General features: G+C 29.1%; 2 protein-coding genes across 4 annotated transcripts; one reads left to right on the forward strand and one right to left on the reverse strand.

Moving 5' to 3' along the window:
* Positions 1-207: 207 nt before the first annotated feature.
* LOC132943053 (protein mago nashi homolog) lies at positions 208-2,216 on the forward strand. Its single transcript, XM_061011839.1, has 2 exons — positions 208-458; positions 1,444-2,216. Exons 1-2 carry the CDS (start codon positions 416-418, stop codon positions 1,842-1,844), a joined length of 444 nt encoding a protein of 147 aa, XP_060867822.1. The 5' UTR covers positions 208-415; the 3' UTR covers positions 1,845-2,216.
* A 3,811-nt stretch (positions 2,217-6,027) lies between these two features.
* Positions 6,028-19,419, reverse strand: LOC132943052 (heme transporter FLVCR2-like). 3 transcript variants are annotated; one of them, XM_061011836.1, is made up of 9 exons: positions 19,266-19,419; positions 19,026-19,206; positions 9,655-9,992; positions 8,704-8,928; positions 7,919-8,060; positions 7,127-7,338; positions 6,899-7,002; positions 6,710-6,820; positions 6,028-6,618 (listed from the first exon to the last, which is right to left on the reverse strand). In XM_061011836.1, the coding sequence occupies exons 3-9, from the start codon at positions 9,928-9,930 to the stop codon at positions 6,339-6,341; spliced, it is 1,350 nt and encodes a 449-aa protein (XP_060867819.1). In that variant the 5' UTR covers positions 9,931-9,992; positions 19,026-19,206; positions 19,266-19,419; the 3' UTR covers positions 6,028-6,338. The 3 variants fall into 3 exon arrangements, with proteins under 3 accessions (XP_060867819.1, XP_060867820.1, XP_060867821.1); XM_061011837.1 differs by having other exon boundaries at positions 19,026-19,133; positions 19,266-19,411; XM_061011838.1 differs by lacking the exons at positions 19,026-19,206; positions 19,266-19,419 and adding an exon at positions 17,327-17,351.
* Positions 19,420-20,064: the final 645 nt, after the last annotated feature.

A 20,064-nucleotide genomic window follows, 5' to 3' on the forward strand; every position in this document is an offset into this window, starting at 1 on the left:
GTGTGTGGGTGCGTGTGCGCGAGTGTGCGAGCACCAGTGAACGGTGCCACCAATCGTCGGCCGTGCGCGGGCATGGAGGAAACGCGAGCTCGCCCTATCGATCATTCCTGCGCGCAACACCGTTTCCTCGGGTAGGCGAGGGCCGCCGTGGGAAATCGAGCGCTCTCCCGGCCGGCAGCACTGCTCGCCACCGTATCTGGTATCTCCGCGACCGCTTTATTTACCTCGTTTTCGGCGTTTTCGACGTTCGGCCATTAGAGTATTCCACGGACGATGGTACGATACCAAACAAACACTACCTGGATGCAATAAGCTCGTGTTCGTTGTTCAGATCGTTTCGTTGGACTTTTATGCGTAAACTGCTGAGGACCTGAAGAACCTGTAGAATCCGAGCTTAAACGTGCCCAGCGCAAAAATGTCTGGAGAATTCTATTTGCGTTATTACATAGGACACAAAGGTACGTACCAACTTTTAGTCAGTTGTCCTCGCAAAAAAAAATTGATATAGAAAAACAATATGATGCTTGCCGGTTTCAGTGGTTTTTTTTTTATCTTGACTTTTTCGTTGTAATATGACTTGTCTCGGGTTTATACCACAAGAAATGGCATTTCTACAAGTTACAACCTACCTTTGCCATTTGGAAATGAGAACGAATGTGTTGTAATATTTTACCAATTCTTTTGGAAAAACTACCTTGTTTGTTTAGTATTTTTAACAGTATAATTTCTATCGTCACATTAATACTATATGATTTAAAACAAAATTGTTTTAAATCTTAGGATATTGTTATTTCTTTATGTGCTAGGCTCAACACTTGTCAGTACAATTATTGGAGCTATCAATTTAAAACAATCGTACCTACCTATATTTATAACCTTATTAAACATTATTTTTACTTTTGTGAAAATGAGTATCTACTTTCTAAGCAGTGTTTGTGTTGAAGGCAGAGAATACTTACATAAAATATAAAGTTATAGTTGTATATTTTACGGGTACCTATGTGATATTAGCTTAATGGTTATGTAAAATATGTGTATGTTTTCTAATAACATATGCAAATTGTTGGTACATACTATTAAACAAAGACATCAATTAATATTGAGTAAATTTGTTTTATGGAAAATGATTTTTTTAAAAACATATTTCTTATCTATAAGTATATTAGTATCATAGTAAATCTAATGTTTGATGAGTTTTTATAATATATGTGCACTTATGTTAAATTTATTACCATTTTTTATATACATTTGTAACTTGTACTGTTACTTTTTTAATGCCACCTATTCTATGTTCAATTGTTTTAAAAAAAAACATAGGTACATATTTAATTAACAAATAAATTAAGAATATTAAAAATGTACTAAAACTTAAAGTGTTATAATACTATTTTCTAATAACTTAAAATATAGTTCAATAAGTAAACCAATGTTTTAATTTTCTAGGCAAATTTGGACATGAATTTTTGGAGTTTGAATTCCGTCCTGATGGTAAACTACGATATGCCAACAATTCTAACTACAAAAACGACACAATGATCCGTAAAGAAGTGTATGTTCACCAACCAGTAATTGATGAGCTCAAACGTATCGTATCCGATTCTGAGATTATGCATGAAGACGATGCTCTGTGGCCACCACCCGATAGAGTTGGCAGACAAGAGTTGGAAATTGTCATTGATGATGAACATATATCATTTACTACTTCCAAAACTGGTTCATTATTAGATGTAAACACATCCAAAGATCCAGAAGGGCTCAGAACATTTTACTATCTAGTTCAAGATCTAAAATGTTTCGTATTTTCATTAATATCATTGCATTTCAAGATCAAGCCAATTTCATAAAGAGATCCTTCGATAAATAAATTAAAGATAATTCATTTAATGTTCTATATCAAAAAAAATCCAAATGTTCTTAAAAAGTATAACCTAATTTTCTGTTTAATCATAGAATAAGTTTTCAATGTTTAGCCATTCTCTATTGTTTCAACTTTTATATATTCATCATCTGAGTTTTTGAAATTGTAAAGAAATTAAATAAAAAAGTACTAGGAATTTATATTGGTTTAATATTATATTTATTATTATTTTAAAAATACTAGTAGTTTAAGTTGACTTAAAAGTTATTATTTATAAATATTGACTCATTTTGATATATTTTCCATTTTATATTTACTACAAATTAAATAAAACAACAATTTTAATACAGTATTAAAATCTTAGTTTTTATGAATACATATCAATACATTATTTGACTTAATGCAGACTTTGTAGGTTGTAAAATTTCAAGTATTGAAATACAAGAATACAAAGTAACACTATTTATTTATTTATAATCACTGATGTTTTTGAAAACTCATCTCTGGCCAGACATTTTTTAATACGTGTGAATCATATTTAACACATTTAACTGGTATTTTATTAATTTTAAAATAATAACCAAGAAATAGTTAGGTATATGAAAGTATAAAACGCTTTATCGACATCAAAAAATTTAGTAATAATAATTAAGAGGACACTGCCATTTGTTTTTTTCGTCTTACAAGTGCATAACATAGCAAATGTATGCTCAGGAAAACGCATTTAGCACCGTTAATTTAAAAACTAGAGTGAATTGACTTATTATGAAACTTGATGGTAAGTGCATTATCTGTGTTTGTATGTGGATTTTTTACGATAGTTAATTTTTTTAGTAAGTTTTGCGTATATAATATAGTGTAAATTAAAGACTGCGCATAACTTACTAAAAACTGAACTAACCCAAAAAATCCACATTCAAACACAGATAATGTTCTTACCGTTTCATAATAGGTCAATTCACTCTAATTTTTAAATTAACTGAGTTAAACGTAATCTACTAAAACGTAAATTTGCTATGTTATGCACATGTAAGACAGAGACAGTAAATATCTGTATAGCCTCCTCTTAAAATAAATATTATAAATCTGACTAATAAATTGTACTCTTATATAATATTGGCTATATTATCTATACTGTCTTTAATGTGAAGGTTTGTACAATATATAAGTTTGTAATAATAATTGTATTTTTTTGTTAAAATAATTTTAAATTAATAATTATCTCAGTCAATTTTTTTTTATTCTTTGCTTGATGTATTTTGCCTTATATTTTTATACAATATTTAAGGAAAATAAATGTCAGAACACATTTTAGCTCAACAATAGTTTATTTGTACATATCTAACTAATTTATTCCTACATAATTTTATATAATATTATAAAATTTGGTCATTAAAACAATATTTTTCATTTGTCGATAAAATAGCCCTTTCAGTCTTGGTTACTCGTACACATAGGCAACTTCAAAATATCTACTAAACACAGTTTTTACCTTCATGGTGACCTAAATAATATATTAAAAATAATCCTTGATATACAAATTTCATTAAAAATAATACTAATAATTAAATTTTAATTTTAAAAACCTACAATTTATGACTATATGAACATGAAATAAAATTGGATTGAAAGAAAGGATAGTTTAAAAACTTAATAATTATTTGAATACAATATTTATGGAAATACCTTTTAAATATTACATGGTGTTTTTGAAAAAATATATTAACTTTTTGTCTGTATCGGTAAACTTATTAATTTGTATTTTCCTTGCAGCTTCATGTTGTTGGAACTTTTCTAAAATATATAATGAATGCTCATAATATGTTCTGTGTTCAGTCCCACTTCAATTTTAGACTTGCCTAATGCCTAACCTTTGAACTCGGTAGTTATTTTAATCTCATTTTGACATATAAAAAATTATACTTTAAAATATAATTTTATATTATTTATATAAATTCCACATTTTAGTTCCCAAATTGAGGAGCTACCTATCCTTCTAGTTATTCAAACAATTCTACAAATGTAAATATTTTTTTTAAATATTTTACCCTTAACATTTAATTATTTATTTGTTAAATTAGAATCACTCATTTTCCTGTAAAATATTAAGTAAATAGTACTGTAGTAGTATTAATGATTTTTTTATGAAAAATTGTAATATATTTAAATCAAAATTCAACGAATATTTTTTGGTTTAACTTTTTGTAAAATATTAAGATATTAGGAACTGAATAATGAATATAATAGGTGGATGAATGGGGGCTATGATGATTTAAAATTATATCAAATATTAATCTATTAATATTTTATAGTTTGTAAAAATTTCTTGAGTATAAAAAGTACTTACCTACTAGATTAAATATTACATTAATTTTTTATTTCTGTAATATATTATGATTTATATAGTTATTCGTAATAAATATTAGTTAAATTAATGTATTTAAATAACTTTATTTTACAACTTTAGTCTATAATCTTTATTATATATTATATATGTCCTCAGGTATATATTTTATTGTCTCAGAAATCACAAAAATAATACTTGAAATTTACACAAAATTATGTTTATTTTATTATTTTTTATACTAGATAAAATTTTCAAAATATTTTAACCCGTTTTGAGCTGTTTACGGACATTTTCAATTTTCAATTATTTTAGTTTTTTTTTCTATATTTGTCAATAAAATGTTATTCGTTGGGTAAAAATCATTGAAAATTGAACACAAGGCTCCTTAGACATTGTTACGATATCAATTTAAAAATACTTAAGCAAGATTTTATTTATAAGCATTATTTACAAATTATTATGTAATTAAAAACGTATAAAATGCTAAATTTTTATAGCTATCTAAGTATTGAACATTTAAAACAAGGTTCCACGTAAGTACCTATAGTTCATTCTGTAACCAAAAAATCTAAAACATATTAACACTGTTTTTATTTTATATGTAGTTATATTAAGCTAAAAATTGAAATTTCCTACATATTAAAACAAAGAAAAACGATAATTCTTGTAATTTAAAAATATTATTCTTAGGTACTTAAAACATTTAGAGTGTATATTTTTATATTTTATGCACACAATGACATTTTGAAATGCAATTTTTTTGACAAAAATGAATGTAACCTAATATATGTATGCCTAATAATAGCAAAATAAATTACTTCACGCAATAATATCATAAAATACACCTAATATTAGTAATATTATCGGATGACGTCATCACTGAGAATCAATATTTTATTTTTGACATCTAAGTACCAACTAGATGAACTTTCCTACCAGAAAAGATATTAAAGTTGTAAATAGAAGCATTTTTACTACTATAAAAAGTGTACCTATAGACTAAAAAAAAACATCATTGTCAAATCTGAAATCAATACATGTATCGCTTCGGTCAGAATCTAAAATTGTAGTATATTAGTTTATATTTATTAAATAGGTATTTTATAAAGGAACTTAAAACTAATACCTATACTAATAAGTTAAATTATTCCTTCGTTCATTTGTGGCACCGGTTTCCGTCAAGCAATGCCACATAATATATTATTATATATTCAGATTTTGTACAACAGTACCTATCGTTTGAAATCGATTCCTCAAATTTCAAAAACTGGTAAGCCATATTTCGCCAGTTCTCAACAGAAAGCAGAAATATAATTTTTAAGTTGAAAACAATTAAACACATATAATTGTATTGTTAAAAATGCCAATAACTTTATCTATAGAGGTAAGTTTAAAATAATTTTTTTATTTTGTTAATGAATCCACAACAAAATATAATTTAAACGTATTAATGTTGACTAATATTTTTAAAGGATATTAGATTTTAGGGTTAGGAACATCTCATTTATGCTTACATACGTCAAAACTAAAATATTTTTGCACCGAGCACATGGAATTGTAATTGTGGCACTGCAGGATAAGTCACATTGTCAGCCTATTTACTAAAATATCCAACTCTAATCAATAATACGTTAAAACTATAAACAAATAAATTAATATTAATTTGTCTGAAAGGTGAGAAATTTGGTGTCTTAGACATTTTGTTTTACTTCGGCAGAACGCAGACGTCTATTTCTATGGCGTTCGAATATGACATACCACTATGCTATTGAGGTAATACAACTATAATTTAATTTAAAAATAATATTCTATTAACACGATAAAACTGTACGATAAATACATTTTTAATTATTAAAATTATAAATAACAACATCATATAATAACAGTAGTTATATTATAATATTTAAAAAAAATGTAATAGGTAATGAAAAATAAATCCTTTATATTTTACTAAAATATGGAATCTTTATAGGTTTTCAACTTTAATTCCTTTCTAGGCGAATATGGAATATTATCAGATCCTTAAAATATATCAATATAACATACTTAAATACTTTATAATATATTGGTGGGGTGATAATAAATTAAAAATACTTGAGCCAATTATACATCGCTAAAACTATCATTAATTAATTAATTAACCAATGATTTCTTTTCTTGAGCCGCTTGCCTCCGCAAGTCAGATGGTATCATGGCAGTGAGAAAGGTTCCTAAGACGAGCGTTGCGGCCAAAAATAAATTGGCTTTCTTGTCTCCGAATCCATTATTTATCCATCCATAAATCAAGGTGAAAACGATGCCGAATACTTGCACCACTGCATTTAGCATTCCACTGGACGTTCCTTCGGACTCTGGGTAGGTCAATTCAGCCGCTAATTCGTACCCGACCGCCAAATAACCATTCATAAAAAACCTGGGAAAGTATAAACACGAAGTTGTATTTAGTAATTTGTTTAAAAACAAATTTTTATTATGATCAATATTTATTATTTTCAATCATATACCCAAGTAGGATTGCTGACAGGTACACAACTAATATGTGTCCGCAAGACAATGTGAACGCGTAGATTACCATGCCGACCAACGAACAAGCATACACCACTAAAGTCGTTTCTCTAAATTTTTAGAACATTTCACATTAACGTAATTTTACAGCGATATTAGGTAAAACAAAAACGTCTCTGCAAACTCACTTGAAAAGATGCGTTCCGTCCAAAATAAAACCACACACCACTGAACCCACCATTCCTGCAAGGACGATCATTAGACCTATCCTGCCGGCATCTACCGCGTTTTCCTGCAACAGGATAATTATTGTTATTTGTTACATATACATACTGCATGCCTATTAATAGGTATACGGTCAATCGTTGATAATCATCCTCTAAGCGAAATCGAATAAAAGTGTTCTGAATACTCACAGGGAAATGTTCCAATATAATTTGGTTTAGCAACGTAGAAATGGCATAAAACGAACCGACGTTCATGCCGTATGACAGTAATAGCAAAAGGAATCCGTAGTTGTACACTAGTCTCCACAAAGACTTAACAAAGTTTTTCGGGTCGCTGCTACTGGTCGACCTCTGATTCGCTTGTGCCAAACTCGGTGGTAATGGCGGGGATGGCTTGACGACTGTCAACAGATAAAATGACTGTGAGATATTGTGCAGGCGTTAATTAAATATTATAACTGCAGCGGTATTCCAGCTTGTATCCTGGAGTAGTATAAAAACTACCGTGGGACACATTTTTAGAAAATTAGCGACCTATACCGGCTATACCTAATATATAAGAGACAAGAGCGGTTATTATTTTACGAATTATTTTATTTTTAATCAATTAATTTTTTACTATTATCGGGGCACAAAATATCTAAAAAAGTGGTATACATACAGAATGAAAATTCCTGAAAAAATGTGTGAAAATCATAATCAACTCTTTGTGTACAAGGCACTATATGAAGCGCAGGTAGAATAAATAAATAATTGCCATGATTCTTTAATTCTCAATGTGAAAAAAAAACATTATATTATTTAACTTATAAATATCCACACTGTCCATGCCTATACCAGTTAAAAGTATAATAACAGTATTTTGCGAGGAATAATAAACGAGCCAATTATGTTTAAAAATAACGAAAAAAAAAATAAAAACGTTCAAAGAGAACGGCAGATCGAGACGGGATAAATGTTACCAATAGTTTTTAAACTTACAGAAGTATATTAGTATAAACACTAGTGTCGAACTTATGGCTGTGGCGTAAAACATTCGTGACAAGCCCGCGGATATGGCGTACAAATCGCCGGTGTCTTGAACTAATAACGGTGGCAACAAGAAGCCCAGAGCCACACCGAACTGAAAAACAAAACCAATCATTACGGTGTGCGAAAACGTACATAGTATTTTAACGTTTACAGTCATAATACCAGATGGAGATGGTACAGCATAAACCAAGACTTACTATATAGCCGTGCTTTATGTTATACAATTTACTGCAAGGCTGGGCAAGTTAACAATTTTTTTTAACTCGTTAAGTTAAGTTATTTTAAAATAATTAAATTAAGTTAAGTTAAAAGTTACTAGTATTTTTTTTCGTTAACTTGTTAAGTTAAGAGTTAACTTTGAAAAAAAAGTAACTTAACTTGGTGTTATATTAAAATTTGCTAATTTACAAAAATAGAAAATTCCAGACACATAATATGGTTTATTTGATAGTTTTTCTTTGTGTTCAAGAAAATAACTGGGGAAATTTAAAATGATACATCAAAGTAAAAACACATTGAAAAATTTGCATTATTCTTCGGACGAAAGTTAACTTAATTTAGATATTTTTGAAATAAAATTAACTGAAGTTAACACGTTAATCTTGAAAAAAAATAACTTATTTAGTTAGATGTCAATTTGAAAAAAAAAGTAACGAGTTAATTAACTTAATTAAAATTAACTTAATTTTAACTTTTAACTCGTTAATGCCCAGCCTTGCAATTTAGGCGTTTACCTGATTTCCAAACACTCCGATCGAACATGCCGTGGACACTTCAGACGGGCCAAACCACACTGCTGCCAGGCGTGCCGGCAAGTTCAATATGAAAACTTGCGAACTAGCCGCAATCGTTTGACCCAACATGGTCATATAAAATCTGTCCGGACTGGAAGACGCCACTTTAAACCAGGCACCGACCATCGTGCCGCACGAGCCGGCTACCATGGCCACGCGAAGACCCTATATAAATATATAATACGGACTTAATAATATTATGTAGAAAATCAATTATATCTGCAGGGAGTCAAAACGCGTTTGAAACTGCATGTCGAATGATTTAATCCTACCACGTGAAAAAAGACACGGGTCATTGTTTGAAAATCGAATATATCCAGTAATGTGATTTTCATTGCTAGGCACTAAATTGTTTTTTTTTGTTTCTTAAAATATTTACAGTCTGAAAAACATATTGTATGGATATAAATTGTAGACTATTCTAGGAATGTACTACTCGCCAAGGTACCGAATAGCGAGAAAAACTCTATATAGGACTATAATATGTTGCCTATATTTTTCGATATTTTTTTTTTGGTGAGTGAAACAGGTCTTTAAAAGTTCAACATTTTATGTTTCCCAAAACCCGTATTTCTAAAAAAATGTATATTGCTAACAAAAAAACATATTATAGTATTGACTATTATTGACACGTAAAAGTATGTAATTATTGAAGGTACGTCGGTGTATGACCTTGTAACATGTATTTGGTATCTGTATGGACCACGAAAATACTAATTAAGTAAAAAAGACTTGAATTTGTGTTGTAAAAATCGTTGTTTTGTATTTGTTATTATAATTTTTTTGAAAATTTTAACTATTAGCCCCCCCCCCCAACCAAGTCTCTGGAACCGCCCCTGTCAATCATATTGTCAACTATACTTAAAATATATAGGTATGGATTATATTTACCTTTTTTTCTAGTATCCACGACGCCGGGAATATAAGTGGTATGTAGGTGATCATGTAGACGATGGATGTGAAGTCCACAGCAAAACTCGACACATTATAAAATCTAATAACCACGTTTGATATGATGCTGTACTGTATCCATTGTACAGCGTTGATCATCGAACACAGGACAAATAGCACCAACATAAGCCATCGTCTTTTGTAAAGTTTACATTCTGTGATAGTCGGCTGTACGTTATGAGTCCCGGTGACCCCGTTATCCGTCGTGCCGGACATGATTTCTGTTCCTCAAGACCGTTCACCTCGATGCCATAATTTGATCACAACAATATAATATACTGTTAACAAATTTTCAAAGTTTTGTTTTAGTAATTTTGTACTTGACATAAGTATTTTATGTATTACGACTTTTACTTTTTATTAACATTACATTAACCACTTTTGTCCCTGCGATTATTTGATTTACAAAATTGGTCAATGTTTATATTAGGTATCTATGTAGATAAATAGATTATATAGATCTATGTAGATAAATAGATTATATAGATGTGTTGAATATGAATAATGAATAGTTAATTAATTGACAGAATATATATATCTTATCGAAGTAATAAAATAATAAAATGTATTCAAAATCAGACACATAATCGTTTGAATCAAATGAATGATAATAATTCAAATTATTAAAATAATATAATACAAAAAATAATGTTATACAACTCAATATAAAACAATTACCTATTAAACTATGAATCGTATATGTATTCATATTGAAACTTCTAAGTTAATTAATAATAATTAATATTTAATATGTTGACTAACAACAATCATAGGCCATTATTAAATGTTCATCATAATATTTAAAAATAATAAAGTGTACCGAATAGAAACAAAGAATAATAAATTATAATAATGAAAATAACAATTTCATATTATTATACAAATGGATATTTTTGGAGCTGAGTCCGTTTGTTCGTAGTGACTTTCGTTTTCAACATTTTGTAAAAATATATTTTTAATAAATAATCTCAAGATAACAATAATACAATATAACTTGGTTAATGAGTACTCAAGTTACAATATTGAGAAACTTTACAAAAATAGTTGAGACACGCCTCGCCACAACTATCAATCATAATATGGACACAGTCGAAACGTATGTCGTTAAGATCACTTATCAGAAGATTTTACTAAAGATCATAATTCAAAATGTGCTATCTGCGTGAATGACCACTCGTCCAGTCTTAAGGTCCTTCATCCAGTATTCAAAGCAATCTTAGCAATCCTCTGCAACCGTCTAAAAAATTAATCATTTCAACTGTCAAGTAAAACTCTAATCCTAAAGAAAATTTTTCCGAGCGTCTCCCCCAATACATTCTTAGGCCTATCTGTCATATCTGTTACTTATGCAGGTCTGAAACCGAATAGCTTACCTATAATTTAAAAAATCCAAACATAAAATTAGCATTATAAAAATTCTTTTCTGACCTATCGTCTATAATATATTATTCAATCCATTCTCACCGCTGCACTTAATAACCAAATAGGTGATAACTGCCTTATGTAACATTGTATAACTACCAATAACCTAGCTTATGTTTCTACTCCATTTATTTTGTTATATTATTATCTGTAAATTGTAACTATTAAGCTAAACTTACTGTATTATATTGTATACGATATTTACGAATAATTTATAATTGCTAATAGCTTATAAGATTTGTTTACGGTTTTTTGTTACGTAAATTTAAACGTAATATTTAACAATATAAAATTGGTTATGTATAGTAATAATTTATAAATATTTAATTTTAAATATAATATAATAACGTACAGGTAGAAATCATATGCTTTCAACTTAGTGGCTTTATATGGCATGCTTCACTTTGGTAGTCAATTAAACTGTACAAATTTTAAATTAAATACATATCACATTATCACTTTAGAAAATGCCAAAACAAGTACTAAGTAGTAAGTATTAATTGATCTCATTAATGTTGTATTGTATCGCTGCAACTTGCAAGGAAAAGCAAGGAAACTATAGTATTTTTTTTTCTTGAAAATCGGCTGGTGTGCTTTCCAATAAAATATTAATCGCAATGAAAATAATTAATATATATTATTTATATTAGGTAAAGGTTGTTTTTCTTTTAAATTTTATTATTATTTATACGGTATATACAATCTGTTTCTTTAGGAACAATAAGAATATGTGGTAATAGAAAATAATATATACATGATTATTTGATGAGAGGAGTCACCCAGTGGTAACACAACCCTTACTTAATATTTTTTTTTTTTTTAATGTATACCTATATTGTTATACTTAAGATTACCCATTGATAAGATCTCGACACCATTTCCTTCTGAGCCTCCTTGTTCCCAGGAATTGTGAAAGTGGCAAGGTTTGAAATGAGGGGGTTGGTATGAGAAGGGAGTTTTGAGTGGAATCGTTTGTAAAAAGTTACTGGTTCTTCGTGGACTGTTTTAATTTTTAGATCGGTGTGTAAATAAGTTAGGTTTGAGATATAAGGGTAAGAATTTGTGATTTTACGAAGGATGTTATTTTAGAAGGTTTGAATTTTTATATTAGATTTAAAGAAGAAAATAATAAATTAATACAAAATAAAGAGACTTGTAGAATTTATAGCACTATAATTTAATATAACACATGCTAATATGCTATGTATATTATATTATACGCCTGTTTTATGTTCTCGTTACTTGTTATTAGGTTAACCTATGATTAACGTGCAATGTACATATTAATACATTATTATTAAATTACTTGTTAACCCTCGATGATATCTGCAATAAGTAAATTGAACTATATATAGGCGGCATGTTGTAGACTTTAGACCACTGTGATTGATGTTAAACTAATGGGATTAACATTACTACTAAATAAAGTTGAATAATATAGATGTGAAGTACTAATTGGATAAAAAGAGCCAGCCGTGAAAACCAATATAATATATTAATATTACACCCCTAATATTGTGTTCCATTGTTTTTGTTAATTTAAGTAGTGTGTCAATAATAAAATATGGCACAGGGAATAATCTTACTATAGAAGATTATCTCTTTACAATTTTATAATTATCTTCCTTAAATGAAATATATTCTTTTTAATAAAATAATAATTACAATCAGTTAGTAATTTGTATAGGTACTAATCAACATATTAAATGCGTTGGAATACAAGTATATTGTATGATAAATAAAAAATACTTAAGAATTGAGACATGCATTCGTGAGACAACTATAGTGAAGAAAATCACCCATTTGCAGAACTCCAAATTTTATTTACATAAAATAAAATTTTTAAAAAATAATTTAGTTTAAGGAATACAATTAATATGAAACCATTTTTAGAGACTTTCGGGGAAATGTTAGGTCTTCAGTAAGTTTTCTCTGAATAGCTTATCGTATATACTGATTTTATGATGATACCCTATTTAATTATATGTATGTATATATTTTTTAATGAAAGTATGAAACAATACGATAGAACTTTTCAAATTCATTTTTTATTATTCCATTCATTCATTATAATTTTAAATAACTACCTATAGAATTCTTATTAATTTTATAGTATACATAATACCTATTATATGGCTTACACTTCTGAAAAGTTTGACCAGTTTTTTTTTATATTTATCACTTACAAAAAAAAGACGTTTGGTGATAATTTATTTTCATGGCATACTTGCATGAAGAAAATATATCTAAAATCTCGTAAATGAGCCTACCGAATATACCAGTTATAGATGATATTCGATTTTGAAATATACAAATTTGCATTGGAATTTGGAAGTTTCATAATATACTATATATATTGATACAATTCATTAATAATAATGTTGTGTAACGTGATATGAGAATGGTTTAAAAAAAACAAGAACATTAATAATTATGCTAAGATAAAGTTAATTTTGTGATGGCTTTATGGCTGAAATGTAGTTGAAGCTGTTTAATCAGTTTTCTCTGTATCAGTATAACATTAAATATGTACATTTTCTATTCTAATATTTCTAATACACCATTGAAATTTCCATGCTTTCATAAAAGGCATCAATAATTTCTTTAAATTAGTGTAACATATGACATACCACATACCTATTAATTGTATGAAAAAAAAAATAATATTTATAAAGTGCATTTTATGTATAGGTACCTATAAATTATAATGATATTTAATATATTGATATAATGGTATACTCCACATGGTTACGTGTCTATGCTGCTGCAATACTATGCACGCGTATTATTGTACCCCCATTAACTCATGCACAGAAACATTAAGATGTTTAACCATCATTGAAATGATTTACCAGAATAGGTATTGTTGTTTATTTTTTTATTCAAGATTTAATTTAGGTATTTTAAAAATATTATAATTTATAATTTTAAATGCATTTAAGAATAAATAAATATAGATACTAATCAAGTGCAATGCTGAAATGTACCTACATAATTGAGCCAATTTCAACGGCTAACGGCCATTTGTAAACCAAAACTTTGAGTGATGGATGCCACTTGTAATTTTCAACTGTAAGCCGTTGACCTCGAAGTTAAACTCATTATTAGATTATTTTATTGACTTTGGAGAGTTAGTGTGATTCAGTCAATGTTTGAGTGTGATGTTTAAGCTTTTAGCTGATAATCTTTAGTTGTACGTACATCATGTATTTGGATATAATGAAGTACAAGAACTTAAACATTTTGAGAAGTTAATTTTAAAATCGCAGTGTCGTATTTAATTCAACAAATTAAGAAGTAAAATAACTTCTTTTCAACTAAAAAAAAAAAAAAAAAAACAAGTAGTATTTAGTAAATAATTAAAAATAGGTTTAAAAATTGCCGTAACCGGTAGAGTGGTAAACATACAATATGTAACAGTGACGAACTGTAAAAAACCATTTATGATTTCAAGGCTTATATTTTACAATAATATTATTATTTCAAATAGACGGAAATACGGTCATTAAAACAATATCAGTAACGCTGAGTTGCAAATTTTAAATTGAGATTTAAATTTCGACGGATGTAAACACTTCAAATTTTAATGTGGGTTGTGACAAAACGTGGACAATTTATGAATTATTATTATATGCATTATAAAAAAGACCTTCATCTAATTCAATCTTTACGGGAGGAGTTTCCGTGCAGTTAAAAGTTCCTAATAGAATTATTTATTATTTACTGTAAAATTATCAGGAAACTAAATCATGAACTTCCATTAATTATTATAATATAAATATTGATTTTTAGAATTACGTATAATGTTTGTACTTATTAAAATATAAATGATTGTTGATTTTTTTTACCAAACAGATATAAATTATATTGAATATCATATTTATAAATTAAATTAATATATTAATATAGGTATTTACATTGATAATGATTTTATCACAATGTTGATAATAAATAGATATACAATTGCAGTAGTCATATTAAAAGTAGGTACGAGGTACCAAGTACCTTTATTCATAATCTAAGCACATCAATTTAAATTCTCACAAAACTAGTGAAATGGTAAAATACTAATAAAATATAATACTAGGTATACTAAAATGCCAATCTAATAAAAAAACAAAATATATAATGATGAATGCCATATTTTATCATTATTATTTATATACCAATTATACATTTATTTGAACAATTTTGAAAACTCATATATGGCTATATAATATTTATTATTTACCAAGACAAAAAAGTGGTTTTATGGTCATAGTATAAGCTGATGATTAAAAATTTAAATAACAAGTAAAATGCAAGTAAACACGATGTAGATAAATCTACAAGACTGTATCGGAGACGAAATGTATTAATATACCTATTCCACTTCAAGATTTTATAACCTTACATGGTCACGGGTTTACCTAATTACCCAAAAATCTTCAGTTCTTAATTTTGGAGATTTTCTTATCAAACTCTTTAGCTTTGGGAATTGTTCTAAATGGATTAATTTTATCGATTTTTATTGTAAGCATTTAGGTACATCATACATGCAATTAATTTAAATATTTAACTATCTACCTTTAGTATTCAAAAGAAATGTGATGATAGCAATCTATTAAAATAATATTGCCGTTTTATTATATTTAAAACTATAAAGGCATTGATTTTTGTATTTGTCATATCTAAGAAATCACATGTATAAAAGACAATGTGTAGTTGGTGTAGAGCAGGGGTCTTCCAACCTTTTTAGGCAACGAGCCACCAATCACCTACTGTTTTTAAAAAATCTCGTGGACCGCATGCGGTTACGAATGTATTTGTAATGAAAACATACATTAAATGATTAAAAATGTATCAAGAAATACATGCTATACTCTTAATGTGTTTGTGAGACTCAAATAAAGACGAAACAGGCCGCGGGTTGATAACACCTGATATAGAGCATTAAGATGAAGAAAAATATCAATTATAAATAATAAATAGTTGATACTATACTTATTTAAAATTTAATTTTTCACAATACTTAATATTTATAAACAAATTATTCAATTTACGATTCATGATTATAAATTATTATAGTTAACAGGACAACTGTTTAATGTTATATACTTATAGATTATACTCCTTTAGTTGTCACTATATGTTGATTTAATATTATAAAATATAAAAGAGAGTGTATTCATTGTTAAAAATGTTTGAATAATCAATAAAATAATATTATATACATAGATAATAACAGTGAAACGTTTGGTAAAATGCAAGTTGTTCAATATTTTATTCTTTAAGTAATTGTATTATATTAATTAAAGAATACGTTTCAAATTATGTTTAGGATATCTGATAAATTTTCATAATACGGTGAGGACTGAGTTTATAAGCTGCTGTATTCTTACATACATATTTTAATTTTAAGACTAGGCAATTCGTTAAAAATAAGTACCATTATCTCGGAGTGAATGGAACAAATAGTTAAATGATAATTTATATAATCTTTTGGTTAGTTACCACGTCCAGTACTACAATAATTATACGTTGATAGTTAAATTAGTAAATTGTACCTATAGGCAACTATATAGGAATTCCAATTGTAGATAATAAATTAAATACAATTAGCGAATAGCGATTGGATTGTGTAAAAATGTGTTGTTAATTTATTTGTCTGTGGCTTGTTGATCTTGTCATCCTAACAGATAAGCTTCATACTCTATTGATAACAATAATAAAAAAAAACTGCATGCGTGTTTATTAAAAAAAGTATTATTCGTCCCGCGATAATTTGAAAACAAGAAAGTACCTGCATCAATGAAGTTGTTTACTTGGTTTTCGTAGGTATGTAAATGTTCAGGGAAAACAATTCAAAATCCAAAGGATTAAAGAAACGATAGTCAAATAATTCATAATCGAAAAAGTTTGAGAAATATAAAACAACAAATTACTTGCGAAAATCAACATTATTAACGGTTACCACCATCGCCGTACAACGACTATCATAACATACCTTTAAGTAGGTATTTGGTATAATATTATACTGTATGAGAGAAAAAAGAATAACATATTATTATATTGTAATTATTTTAAATATAGATATAATCAAACTACCCCACTAAATTACGCGAGTATTGAGTCATAGGTAAAACCTTATAAGATACATTCGTTTTACGCTCACACGGTAATAGCATTTTTTCACGTAATTAATACGAACTTTATACAGGAAGGCATTTTTTTTTTGTCGATAATTCATCAATTATAGGTGGGTAGGTACTCTGGTTGTGGGGCGAAAGACGTCGTCCACTGAGTCCTGTGTGTTACTATGCAGTTTCACGGCCATGTTCGATTTAGAAACAGATTAAACAGTCCGTCTTTCGCGGGAGGAGAAATTTGAATATTTCGCACGTTAAAAAGCACACGAGACTGACGAGACGACGACGACGACGACGTCAGACGATAATCTGGCGAACAATAAATGCACACAACAATTTCGCGGCGATGGCAGACGACAATGTTTATAACAGCGTTAAAAATTACAATAAATCGTTATTGGAGGTTTGTGGTGCACGAATATAATAATAATAATGTTGTGACAGAGACGTATTTTAGGCACATATCCCCGCGGCGTTTCGAAAATCTCCGTGCGCGCGCATCGCGGACATAATAATGTTATACGCTAGCATAACAATAATATTATATTATTATGCCCGCTGAGAGCAGTGCGGTGGCGTGGTAGATGTATTATAACACGGCAAGTCGTACTCAGAGTGCTAAAAATAATTTCGCGCCCGTTCTGTGGCGCAGCGTCTCGCCCGAATCTGCCGCCGCCACGATCACCAAGCGCGCATTATTACTATTTAGTATTTACTTTTATCGTTTATAATCATTATTATCATCATCGTTAAAAGACAACATTTAAAAAAATAAATATTTTTTATCCTCAACATTAAGTTTTTTTTTACTTTTTTGAATAACAACATACAGTTTTAATTTCACATGCCAAAGCAGAACATTTTTCTAAGTATTTTGATATATAAAATTGAGCTTAGTAGTTTAAGCGAAATAGGTAAGTATTTTAAGTTTAGACGAGCAGAATAGTAGCCTAACATGTTGTTGGGTAACCGTGTCCCACTCCACACCGCTCATCAAAACTTCATATACTTATTTCTCATAAACTATTAGTTCTAAATTCGATTTTCTGTATCAAAATACTTGGAAAAATATTCTGCTTAGGCATATGAAATTAAAACTGTATGTCGTCATTCAAAAAAGTAAAACAACTTAATGTTGAGGAAAAAAATATTAAAAATTATGTATATATTTTAAATGTTGTTTTTATCAGCTGGACACCAATGTAAACATTTTTTTTTTCAAAACATTTTTAATATACTAATATAATATTATATAATATTAATATAATATTCATACTTTTTGAATTAACGATTGCTCAATGATAGCAAGTGAATTTAAGAATCACTCGGTACATATAGATTATAATAATTAGATCCAGATACCTACGTCCTACAGGGTTACTATATATTATGCAATTCACGCTGTGAGTTTTATTATTATAAACACTTTAAAGTAGGTCCTATATAAAATATTAAACAATACACCAATATATATATATATATTTAAATATATAAGTATGTACCAAAAGTCCGTATCGCCATACAAACGGGGTTTTCTGCAGCAATTGAATGATCTACAAGAAATGCACGCCGTTAAATTTAAATTGTAACAGATAACTGTCGAAAGAACAGCGTTTAAATATTATATTGATATATTGTGTCAGTCACAGTCTCATTACAGACATAATATACTCAAGGCGATACGGGACTTTTGGGACACGCAACTGTTATGTACATAACAATAAAAATAATAAAAGGCGGTAATTTTGAATATTTGTTTACCTTGTTATAATTTAACACCTATATTATAATATGGATGATGTGTGCGTCTCGTCCAAGTCCGCGGGTCTGCGTCGGGTGTACTGCAGGCTACAGGTGCGCGACGGAAAACTGAATAGTAAATAGATGAACGACCGGCGTAACGCACGAGGACGGCGGTATTATTACGATAACGACGTAAACACTAATATTAATATTATATCATATTATTATTATTATTATTACAATTTATTCGTCTAATACCGGTTCTTCGTTGCACTTTGCTGCTGCAGTGGTGTAGCGGTTGTGGCGGCGCGAGTCGTGACCGGTGCAGGCTGAAGGTGCTCCACTGGTGGCGTGTGTTTGCCGACTCCCGGACTCCGACGACGGCGGCAACACTGAAACCGGTTCGGCGGCGTCACGGCGGCATAATCGATGACGTCGCGCGTGAGCTGATCGGCACCGCGTCTCGGGATTGGATGGACATCCGTGCGGGATGCGCGCGCTACTCGCCCGGCCGCGGCCTGCGGGCCGGACAGGTAGAGTGTAGACCGTGTTGACTCTCCCGTAGCCCCGTCTGCACTCTGCAGTCGTTGGTCTAGGCTACTTGTTGATTAAAATAGATCATTATAATATCACAAATTACCGCGGTACACGTCACACTCATTATTTGTGTCGTAATTCATCAGGATTAATAATATTATGAGCTATAGTCATCAGTCATCGCGCCTTAAAATATCTGACTGCATGAATATCAGAATGTGTATTTGGAAAATATCGGAAAAACCATTAAGCACAATTCATAACTAATGAATAATGATTACAGTAGTAAGTACCAACTACCAACTCGTACGGTGTACGCTGCAATGAAGTGTATGTAACAGTTACGTACTTGCGTCAATAAATTTATGTACCTATATAATATATTATGTACTCAGCTTAACATAATATGTGTAATAAATACAACAGAATTGAAGAAACGGCCAAAAACTATGTTAGGGGCATACTGCAGAGTGCGGAGAGTGTGTATAATATTATACAGAAATGTGGAATGCACACAGCA

The sequence above is a fragment of the Metopolophium dirhodum genome, chromosome 4, assembly GCF_019925205.1.
Source record: "Metopolophium dirhodum isolate CAU chromosome 4, ASM1992520v1, whole genome shotgun sequence".
Classification (NCBI taxonomy): Eukaryota; Metazoa; Arthropoda; class Insecta; order Hemiptera; family Aphididae; genus Metopolophium; species Metopolophium dirhodum.

What these genes read in the sequence shown, in the direction of transcription:
- LOC132943053 (XM_061011839.1), top strand. Translation starts at nt 416, where the DNA reads ATGTCTGGAGAATTCTATTTGCGTTATTACATAGGACACAAAG. An exon ending in TTATTACATAGGACACAAAG is followed by an intron (nt 459 to 1,443) that starts GTACGTACCAAC and finishes TTAATTTTCTAG; the next exon opens with GCAAATTTGGACATGAATTT.
- LOC132943052 (XM_061011836.1), bottom strand. Translation starts at nt 9,930, where the DNA reads ATGTCCGGCACGACGGATAACGGGGTCACCGGGACTCATAACGTACAG. An exon ending in GTTTATACTAATATACTTCT is followed by an intron (nt 7,339 to 7,918) that starts GTAAGTTTAAAA and finishes ATCTGTTGACAG; the next exon opens with TCGTCAAGCCATCCCCGCCA. An exon ending in CTGTCAGCAATCCTACTTGG is followed by an intron (nt 6,619 to 6,709) that starts GTATATGATTGA and finishes ATACTTTCCCAG; the next exon opens with GTTTTTTATGAATGGTTATT.